The following is a 22,080-nucleotide window of genomic DNA, read 5'->3' as shown; positions in this document are numbered from 1 at the left end:
GCTGCCATGGCAACCAGAGGGCTTTATTTCCCATTGGAAGCTCTCTGTTTGCCGGACTGTCTTGAGTTTCACCCATACTCTGGCACTCAGAGGAAGACAAAAGAGTTGGGGACAGAAGTGCTTTAGAGATTACTAATGAACATAGTGGAGAGGTCAAAGTTTAAGTATTACTCAGTCGTAAATGAGGGCAAACGTAAGAAGTGTTCTCTTAAGTTGGCATGGAATTCCCCTCTGCGTTCCTCCTTTATGGGAAGGGGAAAGGGGATACCTAGTCAGTTGCACAACTGAATGCATTCAGAAATGTGTCTTCTGCATTTAACCCAACCCCTCCTGAATCAGGGTAGGCAGCAAAACGTAACCACATGTTACATGTGGATTTGCAATAGTATACACATCAAAAGTGCCAATGCAAAGTTACACCTCACTTCGCCATCTTTCAGGTCATTACATAAGACAGATCAGAATGCCGTAGTCGTGTCGTAAAAGGTTTTTCAGGGGGGTGATGTAATATGGAGGACCCGGCAAGCCAGCCTATTCCCTATAATGTAAACTCTAACTTCAAATTAAACAAATTGTTTGCACTCATGACGACAGGTTTCAATAAAATGTTCAGCCAACTTACAAGCAAATTCTTTGAGAAGATAACCGGAAATGAGATAATAAATATGTCGTAACCCAAAAACATAACTGTGTTTGTACTTATAGGTAACCAGATTGTGACTACAACTCCGTTACTAAGTCTTTGACCACACTGTGTTTACATTGGTGAGGAAAAACTAATGCTTCCTACCCTTCAAGTATTAACATGAGTGTGTTTACATTGGTGAGGAAAAACTAATGCTTCCTACCCTTCAAGTATTAACATGATGACTCTGATTTTCCTTGGAAAGGCTACTTCCACCTTACATGCTGGTGTAGTATACACACTCAGTTGTGACCCTTCAGATCTTCCAGCTCTGCGTTGGTACTGTAGCAGTTGTAGCTAAGGTCCTGTGTTTTGCTAACTTCAAATCTTTCTTTCTGGTTGCTTCTGTAGTCTAGGAGCAGAGAGGGAGTAGAGGCCCAACAGCGACAGTGAGTCCCTGGGATGCACAGCCGACCCGTTCCCCCTAATTCTCTCAGGCCCCCAGAAGCTGAAGACCGGCTGCCATTGAGAGGTGAGCGAGCTCAAGAACCCAATGTGCTTCTGATTATACTGTCAATTTACCATTCCATTACTCAGCTGGTTCTCCTAGAAAGCGATGGCTTTCTGGCTTTCACGCATCTTCATTTTGTCCTCTACCTTGAAGTTAGACTCTGGAAACATTCTCAAATTACTACTGAGATTGACTCTCTGTGGCAATGTTACTTTAGAGCTCACAGCTGCTTTGAATTGTCTTTATACTTTCATAACAGAAACAGTTTGGAACCATTCTGTTTCTAAGGGTGCTTTCGGATAGAAGTGTTATAGAAGACACAGCAGCGTTGGGGCTATTGCGGACCTATGTATATCATACTAAGACAATTTAAGGGTGTTATATGTTCTTATGATATTTTGTAGAATGCATTATGCCTGTGGGCTTTCAGTAAAGTGTTACCAAGTCAATTTTGAAGTCGAGCAATTGTATCCTCGTACATGACCTAATTCCAGCTGTTTGAAGTAAGCATTAAGTCACTTAACCACCCTGTAACTGCTGTAACTCTTAAGATCGAGGCGTAACCCCTAATCTCTTTGGCACACAATACTGTAAGTCTGAGTGTGTGTGTGAGTAACTAAGGCGTCTGCTAAGTGAATACTGTACAGATGTAATAGAGCTCTTACAATAGTGATTTACTAATTTTTTTATCCACAAAGGCAACTCCGGTTAATGCCAATAGCTTTTTCTCGTCAACTTCAGTGTAAAGCGATTTAAAGGAAGTGCAAAGCGGTAAACATCTGGCTTGGTTTATTTGTTGGAGCATTTTGACTGATTGGTACAATACCAGCCATAGAATTCTATTTCTACGGTACTAGCCTTGGAAATCTAGTTTAGAATTTCTAGGCTAAGTGATTGGTGACATAGAGGGATTTTTGGGAGAGGGTTGGTTGAGAGGTTGTTTGAGGCAAGTTTAGCTCTGGCTCCCCCTGGGAGTGATGACCCCATGCAGCGATAGCAGACCAGACACTGATGGATTACCTAGCTTTCTGTTGGCCACAGACAGGAGCCCTTGTTATGAAAATATAATAGAGGAACAGCCAGATGGGTACACCGAGTTGGCAGGTTGCATTTGTCCTGGGTAATACCTTAAATGTCCCAAGTACAGACTATGGAGGGGGGGTTGAACATTTTTGTTTTTGTTTTTAAGGGGTAGATCAGATTTAATATTGCAGATTGTGACTTCTATCAATGTAATTGTCTGCATCGTTTCATTACCATCAACCGCTCCCATCTATCTCTGAAGACCATCCAGTTTTGATTTCTAGCTGCCATATATTATTCCGCTGTGTTTCACAAAAATTCTGAACATTTCTATTCTCTTAGTTTCTACAGATTGTAAATTAAAGAAACATTTTTGCTAAGAGCAATAATATAATAATAATCAGTTGACTATGACTTTTCAAATCACCCAGCAGTGCCATCTGCAGAGTTGGCTCCAAGTAAATGTTTTTAAAGTTTTCAGCCATTGCTGAACCTATGACCTAAACAAGCTACATATGGGCAGTACCAAAACAAGTGACCTAATGATTCTGTCACTTCGCAGCAAAATCTGCAGAACTATGATGGTTGTATCCCATATATATAGAAGAATTTTGTATAAATATTTTAAGATTTGAGTCAGGTGGCGTTTTGTGTATCAGTTCCTAAACCATGTGCCATGGAATCAGTACATCGAAAATCTCCTCCCAACTAAGTCATGATGGAGGTGTTTGTTTAACCTGTTGGATGAAATTATGCTGACACCATCTAAAGTATCATTTCCACCTCCAGAAATGAGCCAAATAACAATGGTAAAATGATTTATTATTGTAACATATTGGACCATGCATATAGCTTTTGCATGGTTCATAATATCAGGTATGCTATTAGCAACAATAAGCATACTCACCTCTAGCCCAACTGACGCAGCATAGTGGCTATGCATAAATAGGTTGATGCATGGGGTTGCCAATCTGCATTTACCCTATTGAGCTAATCAGTCCTGCATCGGTTTGGATGCCCACAGTTGAGGCGGGTAGACTGAAAACATTCTGTCAACCCGTGGGTCGGTTCACGGTTCAGAGTAATTACATTGCGGATGGGGAAACATTTTAAATCAAGATAATCCACTTTTTAAAAACCTAGGAGCTAGTTGTGTTGCATTGCGGCCAGGCAGACATAAGCCTACCAGCCACGCGCACATTGAGAGTGTGTGGAGACGGGAACTGGACCTAGGTTACATAAAACACCTTAAGTTAATTTTCCCCTCATCTTTTCCCTTAAAGTTTCCTTAACTTTAAGTCCGTTGCATAAAACATTTTAAGGTGAATTCCCCCCCCCCCTAAATGAAGTGTAAAAGTTAAGGGTGCCTATGAGGTCCCTTAACTGCTTCATTCAGTATAGATATCAATGTAAATAGCATTTGTGGAGGTGAATGTTGCTTTCATCTGCCCTGGTTACCAAAGGAAAACCTCAACCAGCTAGCTACTTAGTGCACCTTCCATTGTTTAACTATCTATGGCTACAAAGCTAGCTGGCTAGTTAACTATACTATATTCTGGGAATTCCCTCCCTATGGCACTCGTAACTTGAATGCGCCTCAAGAAACATTTTTCTTGCATAGAACACACAACAAGTGAGGTCAGTACAGGTGCATCAAAGCTGGGACCGAGAGAATGGAAAACAGCTTCTATCTCAAGGCCATCAGACTGTTTAACAGCCATCACTAACACCGAGAGGCTGCTGCCTACAAAATCATTGGCCACTTTAATAAACGGATCACTAGTCACTTTAATAATGCCACTTTAATAATGTTTACATACCTTGCATTACTCAACTCATATGTATATACTGTATTTTATACCATCTATTGCATCTTGCATATGCCGCTCTCATTGCTCATCCATATATTTATATATTCTTATTCCATTCCTTTACTTAGATTTGTGTGTATTAGGTATCTGTTGTGGAATTGTTAGATATTACTGCACTGTCGGAACTAGAAGCACAAGCATTTCGATACGCTCGCAATAACATCTGCTAACCATGTGTATGTGACCAATACAATTTGATTTGATTTGGACTAGGTAAATAGATACAATTATTCTACTATGGGGTTGTCAGATTTTTCCAATAGGGTCTGGCTCCAGCAGAAACCTTCTCATGCAATAATGCTGTGAGACACAATGTCAATTGGTGCCAGAGAGGTTGGTGAGCGACTGGGCCCATGATTAATTGTCACCCGGTCTGGACACTCACGGGGGGATTCTTGTTATCCAGTCTCCTGCAGACAACTTTAGAGCTCTTATAGTACTGGATTGGACCAATACCAGGGGTCACCTTGCTTTACACCCCTCTCCCAGCCTCACTTTGGTTTCCCTCAAGGTGAGTGAAGAGCTCTACCTATTCAACACCTCACTGTATGAAGGACACAAGCAGACCACTGAGCAGTGTGTGACCCACTTGTAGGACTTTTGAGAGAGAGAGATGTATGTGCTGTAGCCTACTTCTCTAGCTACCCTACTTTAGTCTACTCTGTCAGACAGCTTAACATTGATTGAAACAGTTGTTCATTGATTATGGCCAGATGGAGGATTTGCAGGTCAGGGTTGAGGCTGAATGGTGTCTGCCTGGAGGAGTATAATATAACTTCTCTGGAAACAGACAGGCTGAAAACAGGGACTGTCAGTAGGTGTTTGGATCTCACTGTCTGTCGAGGCTTCATTAAGAAACTGTAACACACTGTGACTGACTGAAGTGGGACCCTGCTATGAACTGTGAAGGGTTATGTTGCTTGTCTGTAGCACGTCCCCCGGCAATGAGGCTCTTTATCTACTTCCCCAGAGTCAGATGAACTCGTGGGTACAATTGTTATGTCTCTGTGTCCAGTATGAAGGTAGTTTCATGAGCCAATGCTAACTAGCGTTAGCACAATGACTGGATGCCTATGGGTATCTGCTAGAGTGCTAGCAGATACCATAGACTTCCAGTCATTATGCTAACATTAGTTAGCAATTGCAGTAGTTAGCAACTTCGTTCAAACTGCACGTAGGGTCATAAAAATGGTATCAACCAGTTCATCTGACTCTGGGGAAGTAGATAAAGGGCCTCTTTGCCAAAATCCCGAATAATCTTTAATAAAAAGGAAATGTATTTATCTTATGAGTTGAACAGACCTTATGTCTTTTACACATGCATTCATGGGCGTACTATCTTAAAGAAGAGCAGCACTTCCTGATTTGGTCTCATTTTTCATCAATGCTCAATAAGAAATGCTAGCGGCCATGACTGAAGGCAAACGAGTTGTCTTCCGGGCGTGGTTTCATATGGGTGTTTTTTTTGTCTTTGCCATTCAACCACAACAAACAAGGGCTAATACAGTTCTATGTGTGGGCTAGAGTAGAGAGGAAGAGGCGAATATAAAGTAAAGCCAGCGCTGACCTTTAGTTTAGCCAAGCTGCCAGCAGCTAGTTGGCATAGCTTGGGGGATAGCTAGCGGCATCTAATGTTAGCTAGCTGATATTTCTCGGTCAAATCACAGTTATGCCAAAGGTAGCGAGAATCAGTGTCTGGAATGTGTTTCATGAGACACAGCATCATGCGATCTGCTAGCATTATCAAATAATGTAGCTAGCTAGTGTAACCAACTCACTGTCAGCAACCACACCAGGCACAGTTTGACGGTTGGTAGCCCGCATAACTTGTAGCTAGCGTTGCATTTAATCCATATCCTGGCCATCTGATTCTTGATCAACTTTACAGAAGCCCATTTTCACTAGACTTAGTTATTTCCTGATCAATATGTGCATTGCATATCAAGCTACTGCCAAAGATACACCGTGTTGTCTGGGGAATTTGGTTTGCATGGCCAGGTATGCGGGGTTTGCTCATTTTCAAACATTCCATTGGTCCTCCTAAGGAGAGGTCTACGCCCGCTCGGGGCTCCCGGCCATGCAAAGCGAACTCACCCAGTCTTTTCCATGAAAACACGATGCGACCATGTGTTAATAGGCAAAAGGGGGCATGAATTGTTGACATAATTGGAATCCAAACCAAACCCTGAAGTTAGTCATGACTCTGTTTTGGATGAGACTGACTTTATGACCAACATTATTCTATTTACACTTTTTTTGACAGTAGAATAAATGTTTCTGACTCATATCGATGAGATACAGGCTGTTTTCAAAAGGAGAAGTTGGTTTTCAAGAGCAGTTGACCTTTAATTTGACCAGTTTCTCACAGCAGGAAAATAATCCTGCAGCAACAGGACATGTGAATTATTATGCGGATTATAATTAATGGACATTTTTATAGGGGTTGATACATTTATCAAGTCAGACATTTTTAAGTGGAAATTACAGACTTTAAAAGTATTTTTAAAACATGAATACATTAAGTCAGCAAGAACAGAGTGATCAAATTAAGATGGCACATCTGTACAGCCAGTTATCTGATTAGTTAGGAAAGCATGTCTGCAGCAACATCACAGGAGCCATAAAAGTTGGAAAATGATCCAATATCAGCATGCTGGCCCAGTTTCTTTCTTTATTTCCATCCCTATTTAGACAGACTGGAGGAGGGGAGAATTCCCCTTTGACTGGTCTCTCGCTCTCTCTTTTCCTCCTTTTTATTACTTGAGAAAGGCAGCAAGGCACACTATGCCTAGTGGAGCCTGTTTGGTCAAAGCCACACAGGAGAGAGAAGTGGAGAGAGGGCGAGCGAGAGAGTTGAGAGATGAGGTGGTGTGGGGGAGTGTGTGAGAGAGGGAGAGGGAGGGGTAGAGGAAAAAAGGAAGAGGAGGGACCGGAGCGTCCATCCACATTGGTGGCATTTGGCCTGAGCAATAAGCCGCGTTTGGACTCAGAGAGAAGTTTCCCTCAGGAGAAGAGACCGACACAGAGCAGCGGGAGGATTGGAACACATTGAAAGTGGATGCAAGTTATCTGGGAGCTGAAAGACTTTGAAGTGAACGAGAGGAGGCCCAGTGCAGAAGCAGTTATGCAAGGGTCATCTTGGGGTACGTGTGTGTAGTAACTCTGTGACGGGGAACGTTGGGGGCTTTGTGAATAGAGCACTGGGAAAAAGGTAGTTTGATGTAAAATAGAAACGGGCGAGATGGGGTTCCCAAAACTGTAGACATAGAACATTTGTTGACAAAGTGAGCCATGAGGGTTAGCTGTTAGCCTTGACGCCTGGTGGTGTAATTAACTTCTCCTAGAGGTGAATGTTTAAAAAAAAAAAAAAAAATCTCTTTCTTCTATTTTTGTTTAGTCTCACCTACATAAGTTGAATGTATTTTAAGTCAGTTGGAATGAGAGAGTCTGCTAAATGACTAAAATGTGAAGTAAGTGATCATTCTGATGACCAGAGTCATCTGAAATGGGATAGTAGCAAGTTTACCGTAAGGCAACATTGTATCTATACTATTATAGATGGCTATTAGCGTGGGAGAGCTCTTTCTGCTCACTGAAACAAAGGTGGTGACAGGAATGTGTGTGTGTGTGTTGTATGTGCGCATGCATGTGAGAAGAGGCCTCTTTTTTTCCCTCACTGGTCTCATTATTATCCGTGCTGCCTCAATTTGTTAGCCCTCAGAGGGAGAGAATGGCATTAAGTATACGTGTAAGACTCACCTCATTATCCATAGAAGCACTATGACAGTTCGTATCACGACGATGGCCTCACAATGTGGGATTTAGCATACAGACCGGGGCTGAGAAAAACAGGTCTATTTTCTTGGATAGGTAGGTTGTCTGTTGGACCAAAATAGCAATGTCACACTTTTCCTCTGTGGTCTACTTTCAGTGTTGGACACTCTCTGAATCAAGATGGAAAGGGGGAGGGAGATAGATAGAGAGAGTGGATTAGATTGGGAGGGAGATGTAGAGTGGAGAATGGGATTTCCAGACCGTTTGTTCCCAACTGCTCATGCACACGCTCTCTATCTTTCTCACTTTCTGTGATTTTCCCATTGTTCACTCACACTTTCTCACTCACGCTCTCTCACTCTCACTCATATATCCCAAATCAGAAGTGCTGCTCGTGGTGCCTCTTCCAGTCGGCCTCGAAACCAGCCTGTAAAACAGAGCTGTTCTTATTCACGGTCCTGACACATCCCCTTGTATGCACGGTGTATTTTTGGGCCCAGATCCCTCTGGCTGTGTTGGCGTGTGTATGTGTACAACTGACTCTGAGGGATTTACTGCAACCTCTTGGTTTGTATCAAAGCATGTTGGCGTGATGTTGCGTACAAGCCAAGCAGGGTCTGCTGGGCCTAGTGTATATGTTTGTGTCCATGCGTGTCTGTGTGTTACACCAATAAATGAGATGCGTTCATGTTTGGTCTTCTCTGTGCTTGATCCCTGTGCTTAGTGTAGACCATGCATGTTTATTTCATGGCAGTTTTTCGTCAAAGAGACGACTTAAGAAAGTAGCGAATAAGCTAAATGCTGCTGTCCTGGGGTGTGGCCTGCACCTATCAGTCCAGCAGTCTAGAACCCGCTGCATCTGGAGAAGGTAAAGTTCGTTTTCACTTTTTTACCAAATCTGCCAATGGCATGTTCATTTAATTACTTGGTATGCTGTTTAAAAATACCTGAGGGGTAAGCTGCCATTACTTTATTGCCCGTGACGGAGCACCCCTATAGCCATGTCATGTGACTGTGAGCGTTGCCATGCAGTGGTTATTAAATCACGGTAGACTGGAGCTCTTCCACCTACCAGTGATACTGAACTGAACCCACGGGCCACTACCTCCTCTGACCACTTGTTTCTCTCAGGGAAACAAGTGGTTATAGCCGATGTGGCTGCAAATTGCTATTTCTGCGGGAGCGTCTGTCTACCTGTCTAAATACATAATAGGCCTTTCCCAGAGAGACAAAAACAATTTCCTCAGAGAACGTCTTCGACGCTGCGGTCAGCTGAGTTGAATGAGAATGTCAGAGTGCTCTCTGGGCCATTCGTAAATTCAGAGCGCTGTCAGATTGTCCGTTCGTAAATTCAGAGCGCTTAGCTCTCGGAGTGTTCAGAGCACCACACGACCTCTGGCCGAGGAGTAGGGTTACTTCCTTGCCTAATAAATCAGAAATTTGATACCAGTTCTTGGAATACAGTCTGAAACAAAGCACTGAAAAGCATGGTAATTTTCCTTGCATGCCAGAATGTTGAATGAAATTATACTGAACAAAAATATAAATGCAACAGGCAACAATGTCAAAGATTTTACCTAGTTACAGTTCATATAAAGAAATCAGTCAATTGAAATAAATGTATTAGGCCCTAATCTATGGATTTCACATGACTGGGAATACAGATATGCGTCTGTTGGTCACACAGATACCTTTAAAAAAGGTAGGGGAGTGGATCTGAAAACCAGTCAATATCTGGTGTGACCATTTGCCTCATGCAGTGCTACCCACCTCCTTCTCATAGAGTTGATCAGGCTGTTGATTGTGGCCTGTGGAATATCCCACTCATCTTCAATGGCTGTGCAAAATTGCTGGATATCGGTGGGAACAGGAACACGCTGTCGTACACATCGATCCAGAGCGACCCAAACAGGCTCAATGGGTGACATGTCTGGTGAGTATGCAGTCCATGGCAGAACTGGGACATTTTCAGCTTCCAGGAATTGTGTACAGATCCTTGTGACATTATCATGCTGAAACATGACGTGATGGCGGCGGATGAATGGCGTGATAATCTGCCTTAGGATCTCGTCACAGTATCTCTATGCATTCAAATTGCCATCGATAAAATGCAATTGTGGTCGTTGTCCGTAGCTTATGCACTGCACATGCTATAACCCGACCACCACCATGGGGCACTCTGTTCACAATGGTGACATCAGCAAACCGCTCACCCACACGACGCCATACACGTGGTCCGCGGTTGTACTGCCAAATTCTCTAACACAACGTAGGAGGTGGCTCATGGTAGAGAAATGAACAAAGTTCTCTGGCAACAGCTCTGGTGGACATTCCTGTCAATTTCTTTTTTATATATTGCAACAAAAACAACAACACAGAGTTACACATGGGATAAACAAACGTACAGTCAATAACACAATAGAAAAATCTATATACACTGTGTGCAAATGTAGTAAGATTAGGGAGGTAAGGCAATAAATAGGCCATAGTGGTGAAATAATTACAATTTTAGCAATAACACTGGAGTGATAGATGTGTAGATGATGATGTGCAAGTAGAGATACTGGGGTGCAAGAGAGCAAAAATAAATAACAATATGGGGATGGGGTAGTTAATTGCATGCTCCCTTAACTTGAGAAATCTGTGGCATTGGGTTGTTGGAGAAAAAGTAACATTTTAGAGTGGCCTATTGTCTCCAGCACAAGGTGCACCTGTGTAATGAGCATGGAAAAGGGCATAGTACTCAACCTGCAAACATATATCCTAACAAATAGTGTGTTGAAGGTTTAGTGCACTACTGCAAACACAAATTTGTGTGAGAGAGGGAATGTGTGTGATTTTGACAATGCAGTTATAGATGTATTTTATTTAAACAGGGAGTCACATTGAGATGAAAAATCTATTTTCAAGATATGCAGATTTCCATGCTTTTGGAATACTTCCTGATAACAATGTTAAATAAAAAACGTGGGCTACTGAGCCAGCAATAAGGGGTGCTGCACACATAAGCAGACCAGGCTCCAAATGATCAGCCCCTGTTGTTTTTTTATTTTTTTGGGCTAATGTTAACAAAGCATCCAGGACTTTGTTATCAGTGAATTTCTGAAAAGAAAACTCCTGACCAACATTTTCAGTATCATTCAATAGATTTTCACCATCTACATCCAAACTACTCTTTTCAAGAGCTGGCTTTGAAATGCATTCAAATATAAAGCCTGCGGAGATAAAATGGTCATTAAATGCATTAATGATATCAATTTGTCAGTAATAGGGCCAGAATCTAAATTCATTTCTTGGGGGAGAGACGAGGAGACATAACCCTTCAGTGATTTAACAGCTTTCCAGAATTTAGCTGGGTTCCCTGTACATTCAGATAGTGTATTAACATAATAATATGATTTTGCTTTTTTACACTAGTTTTACACACAGATTTCTCAATCGCCTAAAAGACTGCCCGTCTGGGCCCGAGTGTGAATCTAGCTTTGGCCCAGGCAGCATCTCTGTTGTGTATGACTTCAGATAGCTCTGGACAGAACCAAGGGCAAGACCGATTTTTAATTCTCAGTTTTTTTTAAAAAGGGAGCATGTTTATCTATAATACCATTGAAAACATTTGTGAAGTGGTTCAAAGCCAACTCTGGGTCAGGTATAGATGCAATACAATCAAAGTCACCGAAGTAAAGGTCACAAAAAAAGGCCTGTTCGTTGAAATGTAAAAAATTCCTCTTGTTGATAAAACAGGGTTTGGATCGAGGCATCTGTATATCCCTGACACATACAATGGGACAGTGGTCACTAATATCTAAAGCAAATAGCCCACTCCCAGCATATTTCTCTGGAGTATTTGTAAATATGAGGTCAATCAGTCGATTTCGTGGGGTCCTTTAAAGTTTGGACAGGGGGCTTTGTAATCAGCTGGGTCAAATTTAAATTAGTAAAAAAAAAAATGTAACAGTCAGCATCCTGCGTTCCCCATGCAAGATTAAAATCTCAGGCAATCAACACCTCTGGTGTAATAACAATTGCAATTAAATCAGTGAGTTCGTTTAGTACACACTTCTTGGCGGAGAGTGGACGATAGATTCCTATGACTTATTTTTGAGTGTGAACCCAACTGAAGACTTAAAGCCAACAATTCAAATTGTTTAGGGCTGGAGGTAGCCTTTAACAGAGACACAGAAATAATATTCCTTGTGTAAATAGCACACCACCACCTTTGCCTTTCCTATCAGTCCTAAACACATTGTAACCATCCATAGAAACCTCAAGAGTTCAGGGTTTTATCAGTTAACCAGGTCTCAGATACAATAACAATATCAGGGAGAGAACCAGACCTTGACATGATCCATTTTAGGTAATAAACTACGAATATTTAGATGTAAAAATGTCAAACCTTTTCTGCATTTAAAATCATACGGAGTTTCAATACAAGTCAGATTACTTTGAGATATCAGGAGACTCAAAGATTGGATTATGCCTATTAGGAAAATAAAACAAAGTAGGAATAGCAATTACATTTCTCCGGTTAGCACCATTTGGCATGTTACCACTTTCAGATACAACATGTGGAACTCTCACAGAGACCAAAGAGGAGGGGATGGTAAAAACAGACTTACATGTAATGCTAATATTGTCCTCACATCAATTTAGTTGACCAAGAACCTTCCCAATGTTTGATGACAACATCCAGGAGCCATTTTCAACCAGGTGAATTCTGTCTTCCACAAAGTAGCCAGGCCAATCCCAGGAGTCAAAATTGTCGATGAAGGACATGCCCGGGTCCTTGGTCAGACGCATTAACCACTGTTGAAGAGACCAAACACGGTTAAGTATTCAGAAAAAAAAGTACTTTACTTTTTCCACATTTTGTTACGTTACAACCTTATTCTAAAATTGATTAAATAAATGTTTTTCCTCATCAATCTACACACAATATCCCATAATGACAAAGCGAAAACAGAAATACATTATTTACAAAAATATTCAGACCCTTTTGCTGTGAGACTACAGTATACTGCATTCTTTACTGTATGTAGTATTTCTGTTTGTCATACAACTGCCCCAGTTATGATCGGATAAAATAAATAGGGATCACTTATTACCCCTCCACTCTGTGCTAATTAGAATGTCATAATCACAGATAAACCTTAGTGGTAGGCTGTTTGTCTTGGCAGGGTGGCAGTGCCTGTCTGGTGCCAAGCTGGCTGTAATTAATGAGGAGCTGGCTGGTTGATAGACATGCCACGGTCCCATTTTTAATCACTGTCCTGGTCTTAACACACTGGTGTGTGTGTGTGTGTGTGGAAAATGACTTGACATAGTTTAGGGCTAGTGCAGTATCTGGATTTAGATCCTGACTTCACAGAGCTCTGACACTGAACTGTCTCCAACAGGACACATCTGTCCCTGGGACCTCGTTATGCTCTGGATGACTCCTACAGCAGTGATGATTTATTTAAAATGCGTACCGGATTTTTTTTTAACAAGGTGGTGCCATTTCCTGCAATCTAGAGCCTTAAATGATTGAAACGCGGCGCAGCCAGTCCACAAGGTGGCGCAGCGCCCCTCTTACGTTCTTTGGGGAGAACCCTGACACAGCTGGGTTCCTGCAAAACACGAAGCGTGACCTCACCATCATGCGCCATTTCCTGTCTACCATTGTTCTCCCATCACCACCAGACGGTGTGCCTTGGGACTGATGATGTCACAGTCGATCTGTGTAGTGTTGCTGTTTTGGATGAGATCACCGGTTGGGAGGAGATTGTTGCCATGGTGTGCGCATGCGTGTGTACGATGTCATTACTAATTGAATACCCTAGGATTTGTCGTTCACTCCCCCTAACATTGTTTTGAAAGGAGGTTGAAGGGATGTAGGGAGACAGACAGTCGCCTTGCTTCCCATCATGAGTACCATGTCAGGGGCTATTTGCCATGAGATGAGACTGTGCCTTTGCTGTCTCAGGCATCGAAAGCCATAGGCCTGAAGCCCATGTTTGTGCTGCTTGAAAGGGCTCTGTAAATGAGTTGTCTCTGTCTGTGTGGCTACAGGATATTTAACTGTAGGAGGAGAACATATTTTGTTTGTATCCGTGCAGTCTTTATGGTTTTACCAGGGTCACAAAGTTCAGACACGCTTTCTCTGTAATGTAGAATATGTTACATGACATAGAAGCATGTCTGTGCACATTCTTCAGGTCATCTCTAAGACATTTCTATCTGCAACGTTCAGAACTGAGCCCTCCTGAACACGACCCTGGATGGTTCCATAGTCCAAACAAGCTGTACATTCCTAATATTTATACTGTAACGCTTTGTTGTTGCTTTGCTACGTTGATAGTTCCCATTCATCTGACTGACTGTGTCCCTCTGTTTCTACCTCTGTCCCCCCAGACCGTGTGGCTGTCCCACTGAGCAGCAGCCACCATGGCCCTGATTCAGGCTCTACCCGTGCCGGCTGAGCGTCACCACACCCCCGGCCTCAACGGATCCCCCCGCCGCCACCCCTCTGCCTCCCACACGCCCACTAACCTCCCCTCCACCTCCAACTCCCAGGAGGCCATGGGCTCCGTCAGCAGCCTCATCGCCCACCGCTCCGGCCCGGCCTACCTGGAGCGTCAATACCGGCCTGTTGATATTGGTCCCGAGCCGGGCACTTCCAAGCTCCACAGAACCACATTGGGTGCCACTTCTTGCCTGGGCTCCTCTGACACATCCCAGGATCCGCTGCTCAGTAGCCTCACTCCGCCTGGCAACAGGAAGCCCTTGATGGGGATTGGCTCCAGTAAGGACAGCGGGACCAATGGGAATTACTCGTATCTGAACCAGCACTATGTGGGGGACTGGAATGACAACCATATGGCTAACGGAAGCCCAAGGACCGGGATTGACACCGAGGAGGCCAAGGAGGGGCAGCTGGGGAGCCTCAATGGGAACGTAGGAGGAGCCCCGCCCAAACTGGTCCTCGTATCGGGGAAGCTGGAGAAGGTGAGTATGACCCTGTCCAGGCTATATGGTACAGTCATTCAGTTTCCTCGAAATTTACAGTAGATCAATCTACTCTCACAGGAACACAATTAGAAAAAACAAATGAAACATTCACTGAATATACATTATTTACAACCTCTTACCCAACAATTATCTCACCCCTCAGAACATGGAGAAAACAGTGATCCGGCCCACCGCCTTCAAACCCGTCATCCCCAAGAGCCGCAACTCCATGCAGTACCTCTCCCCTCGCCACGACCGGTCCAGCCTATCAGACAGCCAGAACAATCTCAACCTGTTGTCACCTGGTAGCCAGACAGACACTTTGTCGCCCTGCTCGGAGAAACGCACCTCCTACAGCAGCGGGCGCCACGTGGGCGGGGGCAGCCAGACCTGCTCCATGTCTGACTCGGGCCGGAACTCCCTGTCGAGCCTGCCACCCTATGGCAGCATCCCCTACAATCTGCCGCCCGCAGACACCCCGCTTGTCAGTGGCCACCTAGAGCCCATGAAGACGGCGCCCGGCAATGTGCACGGGCACTCCAACTCGGATAGCGGGCGCTCCTCGTCCAGTAAGAGCACAGGGTCGGGGTCGCTGAGCGGGCGCGTCCAGCCTCTGTCGGACAGCGGGTCGAGCGGGCGGTCGCCAGCCCCCGTGGAGGGGGGGTACGAGGGGGTGGTGAGGGACCTGGAGGATAAGCTGAGGGAGAGAGACGTGGAGCTGCAGCAGCTCCGAGACAATCTGGACGAGAACGAGATGGCCATTTGTCAGGTACATGGTGGCGTAAATGGACCAGAGAGCATTAGACACAATCACCTTCCTTCACTTATTCTAAAACACATGAAGGCATGCAAGCGCACGTACACATGCACGCACCTGGCACACAGACCATGTACCAACACACATGAAACGACAAATGTCATGACATACTGGGACACTCAAACCATTACAATCACTATACACACACACACGATGCAACCCTCACACAATGCCTCCCCTCACCTACCCGGTCTCCCTCTCCCCCTGTCTCCTCTCTCCCCCCAGGTGTATGAGGAGAAGCAGAAGCGCTGTGAGCTGGAGCTGGAGGAGCTGCGTCAGACCTGCGCTACACGGATGCAGACACACTCCCAGAAGGCCCAGCGTGCCCAGCAGGTGCTCCAGCTGCAGGTCTTCCAGCTGCAGCAGGAGAAGAAGAAGCTCCAGGAGGACTTCAGCCAGCTGCTGCAGGAGAGGGAGCAGCTGGAGGAGCGCTGCACCTCCTACGAGCATGAGAAGATCGACCTAGGGCCCCGGCTGGAGGAGACTAAGTGGGAGGTGAGGTGGGCCTTAATACTGTCTGTGGCGGCCCCATTCCAAATTCACTCCTAGTCCCTACCTCCTAGGCCTTGGCACTTTTGTATATCTAGTAGACAAAGCGGATGTGGTAGAGACAGTGGATTTTACACAATCCATAAATACCACTGTAACCCCTTTTTGAGTAATTGTTGTAGTCTAGTACAAACGGTCTGCTCTGTAAGATGCTGGCGGGCAAGAGTCTGGCTCGGTGTCGCAACGTCATCAATCACATTATAACAAAGACTCTCTTTTATATATACACTAGTGCTCAAAAGTTTGGGGTCACTTAGAAATGTCCTTGTTTTTGAAAGAAAAGCACATTTTTTGTCCATTCAAATTGATCAGAAATACAGTGTAGACATTGTTAATGTTGTAAATGACTATTGTAGCTGGAAACGGCAGATTTGTAAAACAAAAATATATCTACATAGGTGTACATTATCAGCGCAAACTGGCTCTAACCAGAATAGAAAGAGTGGGAGGCCCCGGTTTACAACTAACCAAGAGGACAAGTACATTAGTGTCTAGTTTGAGAAACAGACGCCTAACAAGTCCTCAACTGTTAGGTTCATTAAATACTACCTGCAAAACACCAGTCTCAACGTCAACAGTGAAGAGGCGACTCCAGGATGCTGGCCTTCTAGGCAGAGTTCTTCTGTCCAGTGTCTGTGTTCTTTTGCCCCCCCCTCAATCTTTTATTTTTATTGGCCAGTCTGAGATATGGCTTTTTCTTTACAACTCTGCCTAGGTCAGCATCCCGGAGTCACCTCTTCACTGTTGACGTTGAGACTGGTGTTTTGCTGATACTATTTAATGAAGCTGCCAGTTGAGGACTTGTGAGGCGTCTGTTTCTCGAACTAGACACTGTCTCCCTGATTTGCATACTGTTACAACTGCTTTTTAAGCTCACGATTATCTGCAGATAAGTTATAAAAACATTCTGTAATTCCTCACTGCAGGAACAATAGAAAGTGAGGAGAGAGACTCATTCTGGTCCACATGCATTTTTCAAAGCGTTCAAATTTCTTCATTTTTTTTGCGGGCCGTCTAATAATTTGGTCAGGTAAAAATGTATTTGAACTCGGATGTCACGATCTGACATAATGGCAGGCAACTTTTATAGGTTTAACATAAGATATTTGCTGGTTTTGTCATGTCATGTTACATTTCTAAGCACTAATGAACGAAGAGCCGTTTGGGAGCCAAATGGACAGGTCTTTTAGCTGAACGGAGCCAAATGATCCAGCTTACCAAAAAGACTCGGAATGCCCATCACTACTATACACTAATTGTAGAAAACATTAGGAACACGTGCTCTTTCCATGACTCAGACCAGGGGTGGGCAACTCCAGTCCTCGGGGGCCGGGGTGGTGTCACACTTTTACTCCATCCCTAGCAAACACAGCTGATTTAAACTAATTGCATTCTAAACTGAAGATCATGATTAGTTGATTATTGGAGACGGGTGTGTTAGCTGGGGCAAAAGTGTGACACCAATCAGGCCCCCCCCCCCAGGATTTTTAAGCCTTGAGACAGTTGAGACTTGGATTGTGCACATGTGCTGTTCAGAGGGGGAATGGGCAAAACAAAAGGTTTAAGTGCCTTTGAACGGGGTATGGTAGTAGGTGCCAGGCGCACAGGTTTGAGTGTGTCAAGAACTGCAACGCTGCTGTTTTTTTCACGCTGCGTATCAAGAATGGTCCGTCACCCAAAGGACATCCAGACAAATTGACAACAGCATTGGAGTCAGCATGGGCCAGCATCCCTGTGGAACGTTTTCGACACCTTGTTGTCTATGCCCTGACAAACATCTCTGTATACCCGTCGCAAGACCCACTGGTTGATGCTTATTTATAAAACCCTCTTAGGCCTCACTCCCCCCTATCTGAGATATCTACTGCAGCCCTCATCCTCCACATACAACACCCGTTCTGCCAGTCACATTCTGTTAAAGGTCCCCAAAGCACACACATCCCTGAGTCGCTCGTCTTTTCAGTTCGCTGCAGCTAGCGGCTGGAACGAGCTGCAACAAACACTCAAACTGGACAGTTTTATCTCAATCTCTTCATTCAAAGACTCAATCATGGACAATCTTACTGACAGTTGTGGCTCCTTTGTGTGATGCATTGTTGTCTCTACCTTCTTGCCCTTTGTGATGTTGTCTGTGCCCAATCATGTTTACCATGTTTTGTGCTGCTACCATGTTGTGTTTTCATGTGTTTCTGCCTTGCTATGTTGTCTTATGTCTCTCTTATGTAGTGTTGTCTCTCTTATTGTGATGTGTTTTGTCCTATATTTATATTGTGTGTGTGGTATGTATGTATGTATGTATGTATGTATGTATGTATGTATGTATGTATGTATGTATGTATATTTTTATTTATTTATTTATTTTAATCCCAGGCCCCCGTCCCCGCAGGAGGCCTTTTGGTAGGCTGTTATTGTAAATAAGAATTTGTTCTTAACTGACTTGCCTAGTTAAATAAAGGGTAAATAAAAAATTGAGTCTGTTCTGAGGGCAAAAGGGGGTGCAACTCAATATTAGGAAGGTGTTCCTAATGTTGTGTACACTGTGTATATGACACTAGTTGTGTTTCCTTCAGGTGTGCCAGAAGTCTGGGGAGATCTCCTTGCTGAAGCAGCAGCTGAAGGATGTCCAGGGAGAGCTGGCTCAGCGCGTGGGGGAGATTGTCTCTCTGCGTGGCCAGCTTCGGGACTCCCGTGGCGAGCTCGCTACAAGCCAGGACCTGCTACAGGAGGTCACCTCCGCCGGCCGCCTGCGCACCCTGGAGCTGGAGGTGTGCCAGAACGAGCTGCAGCGCCGCAAGAGTGAGACCCAGCTCCTCCGCCAGAAGGTGGGCCGCCTGGAGGAGGAGACGGCCCGCCTCCGCGCTGACGCCGCCGCGGCCGATCAGACAAGCCTCCAGGCCCCCGCCCACAATGGTAGTGGAGGCAGGCAGTGCCAGGCCTTCCCGGAGGGGGAGGAGCCACATTTGTTGAGCGACGAGGCCAAGCGGGCCTATGAGAGCGAGGCCCTCCAAAGCCTCCGGGTGCAGATGGAGAGTCTGAGGGCGGAGTTAGCCACAGAACGCCAGCGGGGGGAGGAGCAGGCGTGCAGCTTTGAGGAGGAGCACAGGGTCTGGCAGGAGGAAAAGGACAAGGTGATCCAGTACCAGAAGCAGCTGCAGCAGAACTACGTGGGGATGTACCGGAAGAACCGGGAGCTGGAGGGAATGCTGCGGGAGCTCAGTCTAGAACTGGAGACCCGGGACGAGCTGGAGGAGCAGGACGAAGGCAGCGGCAACGAGATCAACTTTGACGAGATCACCGCAACTGAGATCTGACACCACCACCTTTTCTCTTTGTGTGTCTCCCTCTCTCTATCCGCCATATGCATGTGATCCACTAGGAGCATCTACAGGAAGCCAAGAGAGTCTCTATAATTGCTTAGTAGGTCACTTCAGAATCCTTCAGTAGGTCTCCATCAGGGTCAGTACGGTATGTAGTAGTCTTTTTATAGTTGGTCTACTCTGCCTATGTTCCTGCGCTTCTACTCCGTCTCACAAATGTCTTATTATGGTTGACTCCCTCTGGCTAATGTCGACACGTGCACACACACACTCTTCCACAAAAGAATGCGCACACACACAGCAGCTGTTTCTAGTCTATATTTTAAAATGCAGTTGAAGCTCTCTGTGTGCTACAGTAGGCTCCTCCCGCTTGTGAACATCTAGTCAAAACATGGCCATTCTAAGCAGATATTGCTAATTTGGTTTGTTTCCTTACCTTTTTAAGATTAAGCTGGGCTTATTGTGTAAAATCTAATAGACTACCAACATTTCTAAGACCTTGATATTAAGCACACTAACGTACCACTGCGGCAAGCAGCTTTGGAGGGTTGAATTTATTGGGCCTTTCTGAAACTGGAGCAGGTGGAGGAGTTGCAGGTAGTTCCTCAGCGTTCTGAAAAGATAACCCAATTTTGACCCTTATTGGCTTGAAATTGTACAAACAGTGTGTGATCTGATGTGACAATAGGAGAGTACGCTGACAGGGAGAGTGATGGTGAAGTCAGATGAGTCTTGTACAGCGTGGAGGGGATACATCCTGTCTTTCTGTGGTATTCACTGAACATCATGTAACTCCTCCTATTCCCTAGAAATGTGTACTTCCTCCTTATTCACTGTGGGTGTTCTTGGTAGGTAGAGCCTTATAAAACTTGTTTTCTTCGGCATGTTCTCAAATACAACAGGTTAATTGGCAAAAAAGAAGGGAAACGCTTCAATGTCACAATTACCAAAAGTCTCCTCATTCCATGACATATTTGAGTATCTAAATTTGTACATTAGTGATCTCGAATTTCCCTATTACACACAGGATGTCATTTCATTCGGTATCTGCACAGTGTCTTCAGCGAGAAAAACAGAAACCGTGGAAATTCAAAAGGAGACATGTCATTAAAGCACACTCCGATATGCTTTCTATTGTTGTGAAGATAATCTGCTTGACGTTTTTGTGATCTGTCTCCCGCAGAAGTACAATAGCATGGATGTATTCATCTCTATGGATCGTTGTTTCTCTGAAAAGATTTGTATGCAGCTCTGGCCGTTTTGCGAACATGCTTTTTGTACAGGTGAGAGGACATGCACTAAGTGAGAGATGCTTAGTCTTTTTATTAAGTTAAATTAGACTGGCCAAGCTATGACTGTTAACTTTTCATCAAATTCTGTATAACGAAGCACACCCATTCACAAGAGAAAGACACTTACTCTACATGTCCCCATATCGCTGTTAACCCTTCATTGTAGATATCCCTAATACTGATAAATCACATATGGTGAAATATAGATATGATCTACTTCAAAATAAACATAGTCACTGTGAATAGACCAAAGCAATGTCACATGTCCTGTTGGGTCCTTACAGTACCATGTCGGCATATTGACGTTTGAGTGAATACCCCTTCCATGGTTCTATATTCCATTATTTTTTTTATCCACAGTATTTGTATGAAGACATTAAATGTATATTTTCATGCTGTAAATTTATTGTACCAACCGACTGTTTTTAATAAAAACCATTGATAAAAACGCATAGCTGCTTTTAAATGGCTTACTGATTTGACATTTCTGTTATTGAAAAAATATATATATATATTTCACCTTTATTTAACCAGGTAGGTCAGTTGAGGACAAGTTCTCATTTACAACTGCGACCTGGCCAAGATAAATCAAAGCAGTGCGATAAACAATGTAATTATCAAAAAGCATGTATTAAGTGGTTTATTCTGTGAGTAGGTCAGAAAAGGAACATCAAGCCACAGTAGTAAAATAAATAGTCAGAGGCTCTTTATTAAGTCCTGTTTATACAGTGTGCTAACATGTCACTCTCCTGTATCCAGATTGTGTGGCCTGTAGACGTTTCACCAAGAATTGGAGAAACTCAGGTCATGTTTACACCAGATATTAACATGTGACTTTCCAATCAAGATGATCACTATCAGTTTATGGCTCGGTGTGTCTATACATGTTATTAACATTACCATCAACTGACAGGTGGATCCAAGCCTGCCATCTTCTGATCACAAGCAGGTGTGCTAGCCACCGCTCCACACTGGCTCAGACCATAGCCAATGATAGAGGCCTCTAGTGGCCAAAAGGCTGTAATTAGCATGGGCTGATCCCTCCTGGTGACTGGAGTCATGTTCAACCAAGTCATCAGGAGGGATCTGCCAATCTTGAAGAAGAAAATTGACTACTTCAAAATGGAGATTGCCTCAATGGCGCTGCCCATGCTGTCACAGACGCTATAATGGCACGTAGAGGACTCATCTTTGTCTATCTATCTCTATGGCTCGGACAGACAACCATTCGTTCAGTTCACAGGGGTCCTGGAAGGCACTCGGATTACAGTTTGCATAAATTAGCCAGTTTGTTTAAATGACTTAAGTAAAGTA

The 22,080-nt window shown here is 44.1% G+C and overlaps 1 protein-coding gene across 4 annotated transcripts in view; it reads left to right on the top strand.

Annotated features, from left to right (window-relative positions):
* Positions 1 to 21,218, top strand: part of LOC139570296 (leucine zipper putative tumor suppressor 2 homolog) — a 42,741-nt gene extending 21,523 nt beyond the window's left edge. Inside the window, exons 1-6 of one of the 4 annotated variants that reach the window (XM_071392067.1) lie at positions 746 to 765; positions 1,037 to 1,157; positions 14,195 to 14,788; positions 14,955 to 15,560; positions 15,834 to 16,103; positions 18,728 to 21,218. In XM_071392067.1, coding sequence (XP_071248168.1) covers positions 14,228 to 14,788; positions 14,955 to 15,560; positions 15,834 to 16,103; positions 18,728 to 19,468 — 2,178 coding nt within the window. In that variant the 5' untranslated portion in view covers positions 746 to 765; positions 1,037 to 1,157; positions 14,195 to 14,227 and the 3' untranslated portion in view covers positions 19,469 to 21,218. Of the gene's footprint in view, positions 1 to 745; positions 766 to 1,036; positions 1,158 to 6,967; positions 7,174 to 14,194; positions 14,789 to 14,954; positions 15,561 to 15,833; positions 16,104 to 18,727 lie in introns of those variants that run through there. The other 3 variants (XM_071392065.1, XM_071392068.1, XM_071392069.1) reach the window with 3 other exon arrangements.
* The last annotated feature ends 862 nt before the right edge of the window (positions 21,219 to 22,080 follow it).

Source organism: Salvelinus alpinus, chromosome 3 (assembly GCF_045679555.1).
Source record: "Salvelinus alpinus chromosome 3, SLU_Salpinus.1, whole genome shotgun sequence".
In the NCBI taxonomy this organism is placed as follows: Eukaryota; Metazoa; Chordata; class Actinopteri; order Salmoniformes; family Salmonidae; genus Salvelinus; species Salvelinus alpinus.
This window is presented reverse-complemented; position numbering and strand designations above follow the sequence as displayed.